Source organism: Grampus griseus (genome assembly GCF_964374135.1).
Source record: "Grampus griseus genome assembly, chromosome: 11".
NCBI classification, from domain to species: domain Eukaryota; kingdom Metazoa; phylum Chordata; class Mammalia; order Artiodactyla; family Delphinidae; genus Grampus; species Grampus griseus.
In genome coordinates, this window is record NC_139005.1 from 68,739,666 (window position 1) to 68,755,788 (window position 16,123).

The 16,123-nt window shown below is 34.5% G+C and overlaps 1 protein-coding gene across 1 annotated transcript in view; it reads left to right on the forward strand.

Annotated features, from left to right (window-relative positions):
• The window catches only part of LRRIQ1 (leucine rich repeats and IQ motif containing 1), a gene marked incomplete at both ends in the record, with an annotated part of 173,919 nt that overhangs the window by 67,020 nt on the left and 90,776 nt on the right, over positions 1-16,123 (forward strand). Inside the window, 2 exons of the mRNA XM_082665558.1 lie at positions 12,391-12,567; positions 14,496-14,945. Of these exons, the coding sequence (XP_082521684.1) occupies positions 12,391-12,567; positions 14,496-14,945 (627 nt within the window). The remainder of the gene's footprint in view (positions 1-12,390; positions 12,568-14,495; positions 14,946-16,123) is intronic.

Consider the following 16,123-nt stretch of genomic DNA (forward strand, 5'->3'; position numbering starts at 1 on the left):
TAACTTTTATGGACTAGACTAATAGCAACTTGAAAATTTTACCTATCAAATTTCACTTAGATCAGTTGCTCTAATGCAGCTTTCATAATTTTAAGAAGAAATTCATTTATCTAAAGAGGTTAAAATCTAGTAATCTATAAAATATGGATTTGTTAATGAAAGGATCAACTCAGACTTTAACCAGTATGTTCCAATGAACTTTACATAACCCCTTGATACCAACGAAGGGATTAGTTATAGATTTTCCCAATTGGCTTCTTACTTTCATGTCTAGCCAGTGATAACACGAACAAAACTGATGTACTAAAAGAAATCTCTTTTTAAAACTTAATCCACAGACTCAGTTTGGAATTTCCTTTGGGAATGTGTTTCATTCATTAATGATTAATAGAGCTTCTTAAGTGACAGAATATTCACCAGGAAGTTTTCACTAAATGAAATATTGATTCAGCCCTTGACTAGGAGGAGCCCAGCTGGAAAAACTAAGGCTGAGATCTCACAGTGTCCTTATACTTCATTCTGAACATGAATCAACTTGTTACAGTGCTTTCTAATATATTTATCATAGGCTCTTTATAAGGCTGCATTTGAATTTAAGGCCAATTCATGCACTACTAACTTATACAAATTTGACTATTGTTCCTTAAAAAAAAGACTTAAGAAAAAAATGTTTAAATAAAACACCAACTCCAACCTGGATATTTATTATGTGATTCACAAATTTGAAGACACTGTCGTATTCTTGAAGATCCAAGCAAACGAAATTTTTACATCCAAAGAAGTTCAAAATATTGTGACTAAAATAAACTGGGAACTTTTAACGTAAAGGTGATGAGTGTAATATCAAAATATTCCAAATGTAAAAATTCAAGCACTGTTGACCCACATTCTCTAGAATTATTGTGTGTAGCTAAAATATTATACTTGATGATATCTGTATCAATAACCATGTCAAAAATATAGCATTTGATGATAAACTATCATTTTGCTGATCCATGTCAATTAACATCTCAACAGCTTCCACATGATGCCAGTTGCAACACCTAGAAAGAACTCTAATGTCCTGTATTACCTTTGAAATTATTTTTCATTACTTGGTTGTCTGGAGCATAATCCTTTTTTTACTAGGTAAAATGTTTGTGGTAAAATATTAATCTGTTCCTTAATCTGATAAAGCAAATTCTTATATTTTTGCCTCTTGGATTACATTAGATTATTTGGTTAAAATGGCTCTTTATTCCAACCATCAATTATTTCTGAGTAGAAAGCTATTTCTTTATTTATTTGGTATGTACTCTCTAATTTTAGAGTTACAGGAATAGTTTTCTTTAAAAAATTCACAGCATTTATATAAAACCAATGGCAATGTTAATCAGTGACATATCATTGGAATGTAACTGCCCAGGACCACAGTATCCCTTATTTTAGCAAATTCTTCTGATATCATTGATATATAGACTATGGTATAAGTTTCCATGCAAGCCTTTTTTTAAATTTAGGACAATTTGCAAATGATTTGAATTTCAGAGTTTCTTTAAGAATTATTTTTGTTTCTTTTTTTTTTTTTTTTACTTTAAACCCGATCATCTCTGATTTTAGCATAATGTGCTGAGGTCTATTTTCTTCCCAATGTAGTGGTTTTACTCTTTAAGGTGCACAAGAAAGACTATGTTTTAAAAATACAGATTCCCCTGAACCTGCCAGTAGAGGTCTATGTGTAGCTGAAGACTCTGCATTTTAAAAAGCACCCCAAGTACCACTGATACAGTAGTTCAAGGACAGTCCTTTCAGAAACACTACCTTTCAGGGCTGGAGGCACACATAGGGATCTAGCTTGAATTCTCATCTCAATGAATTTTGAGAGTGACTAACACAAGGGGTAGATGTGTTGGACCCTGAGGTTCTCATGTTAGCAACATGAGTATTGCCTTCCTTTTGCTGACACCTCCTCATTTAGCCAAACTGAGACCTGAAAGATGACCACTCAAGAGTGTCTCATAGGTGTTACTGCATCTGCACTACCACTGTGGGTCCACCATCCTGGTAAAAAGTTTTGTACACACAAAAGCTTACTGAAATGGTTATACACTAGAAGAAAAGAAAATCAGCTTTACCTAACTGCTAAGAAATCCAACTTACAATAAGGTAATATGCTTTATTAATTTTCCTTATAAGACATACCTTTTTCAAACATTAGAGCCTGTCACTGGCACACTTCATTCCTTCTGCTAGTCAGGTCCACTCTGGAGACCAAGGTACCAGGTAGAAATTCGCTTGGTACCCAAAGAATTAGAACTGTTGGCTATTCTCAAGAACTATTTCCATCAAGTTATTAAAGTATTTTATTTGATCTTCTATAATGTAGGAAATTTACTTTGAAGAAACAGGACCAGTAATAGAATTAGAGAATCTTTTTTAAGCTGGATGAACACCAATGCAGTCTTAACTTTCAATACCCTTTATTATCGCATCTTAAAAATCATTATTTCATACCTGGCATTTTATAATTATAAATAAATAAGTTATTTTGACATTACAGCCAGGTCTTGAAGAAACCTTGACATTGGGTATTTTGGTAAAGATTTAGAATACAGTGTAGCTTCCTTAGTACTGTAATAAATTATTTGGTAGGGTGGAATGTTTCCTTGCTTTGATGAGAGCCTCAGTTAAAGATTTCATGTTATATTTAATATTCTACCTCTGAGGTGAACACCTCTGATTACCTCATCACCTGTGGTGAATAGATATTATCTTAATGTAACATCCTGCTTTCAAACCATATCTTAAAATGAATCTAAGCAGAAACACAATATATGCCATTTATTTAACCCTTTGTGGTAAACATGGTAGGTAGTTTTTGATTTGGCAAGCATTTCTAGCTTCAAGCCTCCTAAAAAGTTCAAAATATATGGGATCAAATTTTCTTAATAGCTTTAACTCTTTATTAGCAAACCATTAAGCTTTTGTCTGCTTCTTAACATTGTAAAACATCTGATAATTACCCTGAAGAACCAAATCTAATCCTTTCTCTCTTTCCTCATTAAATATCTGTAAGAAAAAAAAAAAGCATCATTTCTGGAGTGGTGGAAGGGTGTAGAGAGCTAGTCAACTGTGTCCTCAGTAAATGAAAAACTGTGGTATTCCTCTATTTTGTTTCATCAAAATGTATTTGTATTTGTACCTCTCTGATGATTATTTTATTTAATACCAAGGCTACCAAGATCATAACTCTACACAGGGATGCATTATGACCTTGGTTGGCCTTATGCATTTTTGCCTTAATGGACCACTTCCTCCATTAAGAAATAATTAAAATTATATTTTACAACTGTGTTTGCATAAATAGATATACCAGTCCTGACTATACAGTCTAGGTAAAAGGAATAACTGTTGTTAGGGCTTTGCCTTCTTAACTCTTAGTATTTTAGTAATCTTACCCTCCCATCCTTCATTTAGTGTTTAGGAACTGCTTGTTTTTTAATGAATAAATTTTGTTTTTTAGAGAAATTTTAGGTTAACAGCAAAATTGAGCAGAAAGTACAGAGAATTCCCACATACCCCCGGTCCCCACACATGTACAGCGCCCCTCACTGTAAATACCCACACCAAAGCAGTACACTTTTTTTTTTTTTTTTTTTGCGGTACGCGGGCCTCTCACTGTTGTGGCCTCTCCCGCTGCGGAGCACAGGCTCCAGACGCACAGGCTCAGCAGCCATGGCTCACGGGCCCAGCCGCTCCGCAGCAGGTGGGATCCTCCCGAACCGGGGCACGAACCCGTGTCCCCTGCATCGGCAGGTGGACTCTCAACCACTGCACCACCAGCGAAGCCCCAAAGAAGTGCACTTTTAACAATCAGTGAACCTACATTGACACATCATTATCACCCAAATTCCATAGTTTTATATAGGAGTTCACTCTTGGTGTTCTACATTCTGTGGGTTTTGAAAAATGTGCAATGACATGCATCCACCGTATGGTATTATATGGAATCGTTTTACTGCCCTAAAAATCCTCTGTGCTTTGCCTTTTTATCCCTCTCTCTACTTTAACGCCTAGCAACCATTAATCTTTTTGTCTCCATAGTTTTGCTTTTTTTCCAGAATGTAACACAGTTGGAATCATACAACATACAGCCTTTTCAGATTGGCTTTTTCCAATTAGTAATATGCATTTAAGTTTCCTCTGTGTTTGTTCATGGCTGGACAGCTCATTTCTTTTTAATGCTAAATAACATTGCATTGTATGGATGTATCACAGTTTATCAGTTACCTACTGAAGGACATCTTGGTTGCTTTCAAGTTCTGGCTGATACCAGTAAAACGGCTATAAACATGTGTGGGTAGGTTTTTGTGTGGACATACATTTTCAGTTCATTTGGGTAAATACCAAGGAACCTGATTGCTAGATCAAATGATAAAAATATGTTTAGTTTTGTAAGAAACCACCAAACTATCTTCCACAGTGTCTCTACCATTTTTCATTACCACCAACACTTAATGAGTATTCCTATTTCCCCACATCGTTATCAGTGTTTTGGATTGTGGACATTTTAATAGGTAGGTAGTAGTATCTCATTGTTGTTATAATTTGCAATTCATTAATTAATGCTTATTTGTCATATTTATATCTCTTTTGGTGAGATGTCTTTTAAGGAGTTTGGCTTATTTTTTAACCAAGACATTCATTTTCTTATCATTGAGTTTTAAGTGTTCTTTGCATATTTTGGATAACAGTCAATTATCAGATAGGTCTTTTGCAAACACTTTCTCCCAGTATATGACTTATCATCTCATTTACTTGACAATGTCCCTAGGAGCAGGAATTTTTAATTTTAATGAAATTCAACTCATTAATAATTTAGATGTGTATTTTGTATTGTATATAAAAAGTCATCACCATACCCAAGGTCATCTAGATTTTCTTCTATTTTTTCTTCTAGGAGTTTTAGGGTTTCACATTTTGCTTTTAGGTCTGTGATCCTTTTTGAGTTAATTTTTGTGAAAGATGAGAGGTCTGTGTCTGTATGTCTAGATTCCTTTTTTTTTGTACATGGCGATGTTCAGTTGTTCTAGCACCAGTAGTTGAAAAGACTTATCTTTTCTCCATTGTATTACTTTTGCTCATTTGTCAAAGATCAGTTTACTGTATTATGTGGGTCTATTTCTGGGTTCTCTCTTATGTTCCATTGATCTACTTGACTATTCTTTTGCCATTACCACATTATCCTGATTACTGTAGCCTCATAGATAATCTTGAAGTCAACTAGTGTCATTCTTCCAACTTTTTTCTTCTCTTTCAAAATTAAGTTGGCTATATGCTTGTTTTGCCTCTTCGTATAAGCTTTAGAATCAATTTCTTGATATCCACAAAATATCTTGCTGGTATTTTAGTTGGAATTGTGTTCTATCTATAGATCAAGTAGGGAAAAACTGACTTCTTGACAGTATTGAATCTTCTTATCCACAAAGATTTTTTTCATGTGACATCTTTCCATTTATTTAGTCTTTGGTATCTTCTGTCACTGATTTGTAGTTTTCCTCATGGGAATTGTTAGTTTTTTAGTAAGAAGTTTTACTCATTCAAGAAGTTTATTTTGCCCCTGTGATCATCAATAGCCTTGTAAAAAGAAGCCCACACACTCTCCTTGTGAAAGGCTTGGGAAGTACTTCGAGGTGGCTGGGCTTGGTGGACCACTCTTGCTTTCTGATCTGGTTTTTCATAGCGTTGGCCTTTTAAATTGATAAAGACTTTTGCTCATATCTGGGAGATTCTTATTATAATCCTTATTAAGATTCAAGGAGAAATATCATAAATTTAGATTTTCCAGATCATGTAATATGGGGTAATCACCACCCCTTTTGTTTTGGTTTAACCCTCGACTCACTGTATTTCACTGAGAAACAATCAGAATTCACACCTATTTCTGAAATAAACAGCAACTTTTGGTAAAATTATTTTAATTATCTTATTTTTAAAAGAGTGTGTCTGGGCTTCCCTGGTGGCACAGTGGTTAAAAATCTGCCTGCCAATGCAGGGGACACAGCTTCGAGCCCTGGTCCAGGAAGATCCCACATGCTGAGGAGCAACTAAGCCCGTGAGCCACAACTATTGAGTCTGTGCTCTAGAGCCCATGAGCCACAACTGCTGATCTCGTGTGCCACAACTACTGAAGCCCACACACCTAGACCCTGTGCTTCACAACAAGAGAAGCCACCGCAATGAGAAACCCACACACCACAATAAAGAGTAGCCACTGCTCGCCACAACTAGAGAAAGCCCGCGTGCAGTAAAAAACACCCAACTCAGTCAAAAACTTAAAAAAAGTAAAATAAAAGAGTGTGTCTGACAATATTCTTCTTATAAGGCAGTCTTTTATTTATTCCCAGCCCAAGTTTCCAACTGCTTACCATTTGTGTTTTACAAGAAAATGGTTAGGAAAAACCACATTCACAGAAAGATAGACAAGATGAAAAGGCAGAGGTCTACGTACCAGATTAAGGTACAAGATAAACCCCCAGAAAAACAACTAAATGAAGTGGAGATAGGCAACCTTCCAGAAAAAGAATTCAGAATAATGAGAGTGAAGATGATCCAGGACCTCGGAAACAGAATGGAGGCAAAGATCGAGAAGATGCAAGAAATGTTTAACAAAGACCTAGAAGAATTAAAGAACAAACAAACAGAGATGAACAATACAATAACTGAAATGAAAACTACACTAGAAGGAATCTATAGCAGAATAACTGAGTCAGAAGAACGGAGAAGTGACCGGGAAGACAGGATGGTGGAATTCACTTCTGCGGAACAGAATAAAGAGAAAAGAATGAAAAGAAATGAAGACAGCCTAAGAGACCTCTGGGACAACATTAAATGCAACAACATTCGCATTATAGGGGTCCCAGAAGGAGAAAGAGAGAGAAAGGACCTGAGAAAATATTAGAAGAGATTATAGTCGAAAACTTCCCTAACATGGGAAAGGAAAGAGCCCCCCAACTCCAGGAATCACAGCGAGTCCCGGGCAGGATAAACCCAAGGAGAAACATGCTGAGACACATAGTAATCAAACTGAGAAAAATTAAAGACAAAGAAAAATTATTGAAAGTAGCAAAGGAAAAATGACAAATAACATACAAGGGAACTCCCATAAGGTTAACAGCTGACTTCTCAGCAGAAACTCTACAAGCCAGAAGGGAGTGGCATGACATATTTAAAGTGGTGAAAGGGAAGAAACTACAACCAAGATAACTCTACCTGGCAATGATCTCATTCAGATTCGATGGAGAAATCAAAAGCTTTACAGACAAGCAAAAGCTAAGAGAATTCAGCACCACCAAACTTGGTCTACAACAAATGCTAAAGGAACTCCTCTAAGTGGGAAACACAAGAGAAGAAAAGGACCTACAAAAAAAAAAACCCATAATAATTAAGAAAATGGTCATAGGAACATACGTATCGATAATTACCTTAAATGTGAATGGATTAAATGCTCCAACCAAAAGACACAGGCTCGCTGAATGAATACAAAACCAAGACCCATATATATGCTGTCTACAAGAGACCCAATTCAGACCTAGGGACACATACAAACTGAAAGTGAGGGGATGGAAAAAGATATTCCATGCAAATGGAAATCAAAAGAAAGCTGGAGTAACAATACTCATATCAGATAAAATAGATGTTAAAATAAAGAATGTTACAAGAGACAAGGAAGGACACTACATAATGATCAAAGGATCAATCCAAGAAGAAGCTATAACAATTATAAATATATATGCACCCAACATAGGAGCACCTCAATACATAAGACAACTGCTAACAGCTATAAAAGAGGAAATCAACAGTAAGACAATAATAGTGGGGGACTTTAACACCTCACACCAATGGGCAGATCATCCAAACAGAAAATTAATAAGGAAACACAAGCTTTAAATGGCACAATAGACCAGATAGATTTAATTGATATTTATAGGACATTTCATCCAAAATCAGCAGATTACACTTTCTACTCAAGTGCGCACGGAACATTCTCCAGGATTGATCACATCTTGGGTCACAAATCAAGCCTCAGTAAATTTAAGAAAATCGAAATCATATCAAGCATCTTTTCTGACCACAACACTATGAGATTAGAAATCAATTACAGGGAAAAAAAACGTAAAAAACAAAAACACATGGAGGCTAAACAATACGTTACTAAATAACCAAGAGATCACTGAAGAAATCAAAGCAGAAATCAAAAAATACCTAGAAAAAATGACAATGAAAACACGATGATCCAAAACCTATGGGATGCAGCATAAGCAGTCCTAAGAGGGAAGTTTATAGCAATAAAATCCTACCTCAAGAAACAGCAAACATCTCAAATAAACAATCTAACCTTACAGCTAAAAGAACAAACAAAACGCAAAGTTAGTAGAAGGAAAGAAATCATAAAGATCAGAGCAGAAATAAATAAAATAGAAACAAAGAAAATAATAGCAAATATCAATGAAACTAAAAGCTGGTTCTTTGAGAAGATAAACAAAATTGATAAACCATTAGCCAGATTCATCAAGAAAAAGCAGGAGAGGACTCAAATCATTAGAATTAGAAATGAAACAGGAGAAGTTACAACAGACACCGCAGAAATACAAAGCATCCTAAGAGACTACTACAAGTAACTCTACGCCAATAAAATGGACAACCTGGAAGAAATGGACAAATTCTTAGAAAGGTGTAACCTTCCAAGACTGCAGCAGAAGAAATAGAAAATATGAACAGACCAATCACAAGTAATGAAATTGAAACTGTGATGAAAAATCTTCCCACAAAAGTCCAGGACCAGATGGCTTCACAGGTGATTTCTACCAAACATTTAGAGAGGAGCTAACACCCATTCTTCTCAAACTCTTCCAAAAAATTGCAGAGGAAAAACACCAACAAACTCATTCTATGAGGCCATCATCACCCTGATATCAAAACCAGACAAAGATATTACAAAAAAAGAAAATTACAGACCAGTATCACTGATGAATATACACTCAAAAATCCTCAACAGATTATTAGCAGAGAATCCAACAACACATTATGGAGAACAGTATGGAGGTTCCTTAAAAAACTACAAATAGAACTACCATAAGACCCAGCAATCCCACTACTGGGCATATACCCTGAGAAAACCATAATTCAAAAAGAGTCATGTACCAAAATGTTCACTGCAGCTCTATTTACAGTCGCCCAGAGATGGAAACAACCTAAGTGTCCATCATCGGATGAATGGATAAAGAAGATGTGGCACATATATACAATGGAATATTACTCAGCCATAAAAAGAAATGAAATTGAGCTATTTGTAATGAGGTGGATGGACCTAGAGTCTGTCATACAGAGTGAAGTAAGTCAGAAAGAGAAAGACAAATACCGTCTGCTAACACATATATAGGGAATTTAAGAAAAAAAAATGTTATGAAGAACCTAGGGATAAGACAGGAATAAAGACACAGACCTCCTAGAGAATGGACTTGAGGATATGGGGAGGGGGAAGGGTAAGCTGTGACAAAGCGAGAGAGTGGCATGGACATATATACACTACCAAACGTAAAATAGATAGCTAGTGGGAAGCAGCTGCATAGCACAGGGAGATCAGCTCGGTGCTTTGTGACCACCTAGGGGTGGGATAGGGAGGGTGGGAGGGAGGGAGATGCAAGAAGGAAGAGGTATGGGAACATATGTATATGTATAACTGATTCACTTTGTTATAAAACAGAAACTAACATGCCATTGTAAAGCAATTATACTCCAATAAAGATGTTAAAAAAAAAAAAGGATCATACACCATCATCAAGTGGGATTTATCCCAGGGATGCAAGGATTCTTCAGTATACGAAAACCAATCAAAGGGATACACCATATTAACAAATTGAAGAAGAAAACCATATGATCATCTCAATAGCTGAAAAAAAAGCTTGACAAAATTCAACACCCATTTATGATAAAAACTCTCCAGAAAGTGGGCATAGAGGGAACCTACCTCAACATAATAAAGGCCATATATGACACACCCACAACAAACATCATTCTCAATGGTAAAAAACTGAAAGCATTTCCTCTAAGATTGGGAATAAGACAAGGATGTCCACTCTCACCAGTATTATTCAACATTGTTTTGGAAGTCCTAGCCACGGCAATCAAAGAAGAGAAAAAAATAAAAGGAATACAAACTGGAAAAGAAGAAGTAAAACTGTCACTGTGTGCAGATGACATGATACTATATATAGAGAATCCTAACAATGTCACCAGAAAACTACTAGAGCTAATCAATGAGTTTGGTAAAGTAGCAGGATACAAAATTAATGCACAGAAATCTCTTGCATTCCTATGCACTAATGATGAAAAATTTGAAAGAGAAATTAAGGAAACACTCCCATTTACCATTGCAACAAAAAGAATAAAATACCTAGGAATAAACCTACCTAAGGAAACAAAAGACCTGTATGCAGAAAACTATATGACACTGATGAATGAAATTAAAGATGATACAAACTGATGGAGAGATATACCATGTTCTTGTATTGGAAGAATCAATATTGTGAAAATGACTATACTACCCAAAGCAATCTACAGATTCAGTGCAATCCCTATCAAATTACCAATGGCATTTTTTACAGAACTAAAACAAAAAATCTTAAAATTTGTATAGGGACACAAAAGACACCTCATAGCCAAAGTGGTCTTGAGGGAAAAAACGGAACTGGAGGAATCAGGCTTCCAGACTTTAGGCTATACTACAAAGCTACGGTAATCAAGACAATATGGTACTGACACAAAAACAGAAATATCGATCAATGGAACAAGATAGAAAGCCCAGAGATAAACCCATGCATGTATGGTGAACTAATGTATTACAAAGGAGGCAAGGATATACAATGGAGAAAAGACAGTCTCTTCAATAAGTGGTGCTGGGAGAACTGGACAGCTACATGTGAAAGAATGGAATTAGAACACTCCCTAACACCATACACAAAAATAAACTCAAAATGGGTTAGAGACCTAAATGTAAGTCCGGACACTATAAAATTCTTAGAGGAAAACTTAGGAAGAACACTCTTTGACATAAATCACAGCAAGATCTTTTTTGATCCACCTCCTAGATTAATGGAAATAAAAACAAAACTAAACAAATGGGGCCTAATGAAACTTAACAGTTTCTGCACAGCAAAGGAAACTATAAACAAGACAAAAAGACAGCCCTCAGAATGGGAGAAAATATTTGCAAATGAACCAATGGACAAAGGATGAATCTCCAAAATATAAAAACAGGTCATGCAGCTCAATATTGAAAAAGCAAACAACCCAATCCAAAAATGGGTTGAAGACCTAAATAGACATTTCTCCAAGGAAGACATACAGATGGCCAAGAAGCACATGAAAAGCTGCTCAACATCACTAACTATTAGAGAAATGCAAATCAAAACTACAATGAGGAATCACCTCATACCAGTTTGAATGGGGATCATCAGAAAATCTACAAACAACAAATGCTGGAGAGGGTGTGGAGAAAAGGGAACCCTGTTGCACTGTTGGTGGGAATGTAAATTGATACAGCCACTATGGAGAATAGTATGGAGGTTCCTTAAAAAACTTAAAATAGAATTACCATATGACCCAGCAATCCCACTACTGGGTATATACCCAGAGAAAACCATAATTCAAAAAGACACATGCAGTCCTATGTTCATTGCAGCACTATTTACAATAGCCAGGACATGGAAGCAACCCAAATGCCCATCGACAAATGGATGGATAAAGAAGATGTGGTACATATATACAATGGAATATTACTCAGCCATAAAAAGGAATGAAATTAGGTCATTTGTAGAGACGGGATGGATCTAAAGACTGTCATATAGCGTGAAGTAAGTCAGGAAGAGGAAAACAAATATCGTATATTAACGCATATATGTGGAACCTAGAAAAATGGTAGAGATGAACCAGTTTGCAGGGCAGAAATTGAGACACAGATGCAGAGATCAAATGTGTGGACACCAAGCGGTGAAAGTGGTGAGGGTGGGGGTGGTGGTGTGATGAGTTGGGAGACTGGGATTGACATATATACACTCATATGTATAAAATGGGTAACTAATAACCTGCTGTATAAAAAAATAAATAAAATAAAATTCTAAAGAAAAAAAAGAAGAAAATGGTTAAATGTGTGTCAAGATCTCTAAAACTTTGTACATGACATGATACAATAATTTTTTCTAAAAAATGTAACAGTATAATTTTCTCTACAAAATCAATAAGTTTCAGAGATATACTCTGTATTTATATTATTTAAGTAATAGGCATATGTTTATTTTAGATATAAACTCTCCTTTTCAAAATTATTAATTTTTTTCCTGTTTTCGATAGGGATTCTCTACTTAAAATATTACCTGCTGTAAAAATCCTCAATGGTGAAATGCTAACCTCTTATTCAGAAAGTCACACTGAAGAGCACTATGAACTAGAATTAGAGCGTTTCCTGGTACTTTGTCAGTCCCAGATTAGAGAATTTAACTTACTAGCCAAAAAATATACTGGAGAAAGGTAAGAGTGTTATTTCCCCCTGGTCATAATTAAAAGATATAATGCAATTTATACATGTGATTAAAAATTATTTTGATCAATACAATGCTACTCTTTTGTACTAGTACAGCGTGTTTTAATGATATTGTCTCTTTAGAGAAGAACTTCTGGGCATCACTTTTTATTATTTGAAATGTATTAATATGTATTTTGAACGTAATTTAGAATATAATTTAAAAGCTAAAATTAGATGAAAATAGATGAAAGCATGAGGATAGCTTCAAGAAAAGATGCAAACATTCATTCAGCTGTTCATTCAATTAATCAGTCATACATTTTTCAACAATTATTGATGGGCAAGACATATAATAAGCTAAATATTACACTTTACCCTCAAAGAATTCACGGTTTCATTAAGACAAAATTAGCTAAATAAATAGTTACAATGGAGCAAGACAAGTTTTATAAAACATATGATATTTATTATGTATATTTATTATATAAGGAATCATATTTCACATATATTTGTGTATTAAGGTATTATGGGAGCACAGTGGAGAAAAGCAGTCAACATGTGCACACATTCAGAGGACAGAGGCTGAGAGCAAAGTCCTAAAAATATATCAAAGAAAGAGAACTTCCCATTCCCCACCCTGAATTCTGAATGCATTACTATGAATTAATTACAATTGATCTTTTTAAAACTGTATTTCCTAATTTATACTGCTCCAAAAAGACACAAATGAAAAAGGAAAATTATTTTACTTATGATAATTCTGCCTTATAAGTGGAACAGTCATGTGCTTCCAAATGTCTAAATTTAATTACTAAATTACATATTAAATTTTTGCTATTTGTACTTTCGTACATGCTCATACTGTGTAAGAGTTGGTTTTTCTATTTAAATGTTTTTAAATATAGCCTATTCATATTATAAGTAAATCTCACAGCTTTAAAAATAATTCCAATTCTTATAGATAATGTTTACTTTTAGCAAAAACTAAGGTTATTTACAGTTATCTTTTTGTAAATCTAAATTGATATCTCCTTGTGTATGTATAGTAATCTACAATTTTTATCTTGACTCTTGACACCCCTTACGTTGAAATTTAGATTTACAATTCTTTGGGAGAATTTATTGTTAAATGAAAGTTTTACTTGAGAATTGGAAATAGACTGTATTTTTTATGTTTGATCATAAATGGTGGTGAATTCAACACTTAACCATAAACAGTTGACATCCAATGTTGAACTGAACCTTTTCTGCATTATTCACCAACAAAATGAATGAAATACAAAATATCAAAATATATTGGAAGAACCTAGGCTAATGTCTACATTTGTAAACATACGAGGTGTCTATATTTTAGGAAATAATTATAACTTTCATTTTGTTTGGTATAGCTAAATCCAACAACGGTTCAAGAGAATCACAAGCATTTACGTCTTAAAGTATTTGAATTCTCTTTGCAATGGATTTTTTTTCCAGAGAAAAATGGGAATAAAAACTTTCCCATGATATAACTTATTTGTTTAAAAGTCCAATACAAATATTTTGCATGGCAAAAGTCAATGTACAAAGTACTTTTAACTTGTTTCATAAGTAACTTCTCCAAATTTAGTCAGCCATCATTTCTCATGCTTATGGCAGTAAAAGCATGGATTTTTCTCATTCATTTGTACCAAAGCTACCTAGGATAAAAATGATTCTAAAACTTCCAGACGTTTTGTCTGGATTAATGGATTGAAATTAAGTAAACAAATATTTTCACATATTGTGAGAAATAAGGTAAATTTTTATATAAACAATCAGAAATAAGTTTTTAATGAATTTTGTAGTAAAATTTAATATGTCAGGCCACACAGGGATATTTTCAAAACCTGTATAAGTGTTAATATTTGCTGATATAATTCTTCTTATTAAACATCCTCATTATTTATTTGCTCAGAAATATATTCACGTTGGATGCTGCAGAAAATCTCTGCCATTATTTCAAGAAATTGATGACACTTAGTAATGATTGTCGATATGCACATGAACATGGAGATGTAAGTATCACCAAGAGAGAGGAATCAGAAGCCCAGAAAAATCATTTGCCTCCTACAAACAGTGACAGCATACTGCAAAATAGAGTCCTTTACTCTTACGCAAATGAACATAAACTGGACTCACCAGGTATTTCTGAGAAATGGATGGACTCTGGCTCTAGTCATTCCTCACTAACCAACCCCTCCTTATGTGAAGATACTAAAGGAAGAAATCAGGAAAAAATAGTAGGCCAGAAAAGAGAAGACAGCAAGGCAAGCAGTTTCCTCACCAAAAGAATACCATTCATGGAAACAGTAATGACAAGGTCTCTATTGAAGAACTGCCAGAATACTGAACATCATGAAAAAATGTAAGATTTATAGATCATTTTTCTTTTACAGTTGTATTTTATTACTTTTATGGATAATCTTAGTCATTGTTACCAAATAATAATTTGGTAAAGGATTTCAATCACTATTATATTTCATGTTAATTCCCTTATGTTTTTATGATATGCACAAATTATTAATTACAGTGCAAATCAATTTGGTTGAAATTTGGCAGGTTCTGATTTAATTAACTAGTATTATTTAATTTAAAATGAGTAACTGTGAAATTATTTTTTCTGCCTTCTAATCTCTAAATAATTAAAATGAATTTTTAAGAAGAAATAAAATAATCCCATTATTCTTAAAATACTATAAAGACCTCTCACATGAGGGTCTTATGACATGCTTCCAGGGAAAGTCAGAAAATCCTTCCTGCACATGCCTTTTCTCAAATTCCTTGAGCTTAAAATATTCAGCATGCCAGGGTACATTGGTATATTTTGGGATAGTATTAGCCAGGGTACCCTAGACATTGCCTATTTGAATCTCGTTAGCTCTAAATACTCCAGACATTTCCTACTGAAATTTCAGATAAACAACATTTAGAACTTTTTAATTCATGATAAATAAAATAGCCAAATGATAATAATAAGGAAGGATGAGGAACTGAAAATATAGACAAACCAAAGACCTAAAGAATAAAAGGAAAAGAAAATGTATACCCACTTGCTGAACCTTGCCATTCAGTGTTTCAGGAAGATTCACTGTCAGTTGTCTAGGTGTTTCCTAAGCATAATTTACATGTGTTCCTATGCTAAGGGTATTTTTATCATCATTATTTTTACTAGATAAAAGATGATGATGATGATAGTAGTAATACGAGCTGTTTTTCCCAATATGGAGAGCACCTTATATTTAGGAAGCCCTAAAGTCAGCTTCTTTACCTGCTCTCCTGGCTTTCTGTGTGGTGGAAAGCATCCTGTTGTTAGTGTCACTGAGGAAAATATCCCTCATCTACCTTTTTATTTTCTTCCGCGGGAAATTTTGGTGTTAGTGAGCTGAGGAATTCAAGCACTAAATGACTGGCCAGCTTTACAAGAAATTCACAGTTACAGTCAGTGAAACTTGTATGTATCTGTAGAGAAATATAAGATGCTGTCTCAGGTTAAATGTGTTTTCTTACAGACCTTTCATTCTTTACCAGCTATGCATTGCAAAT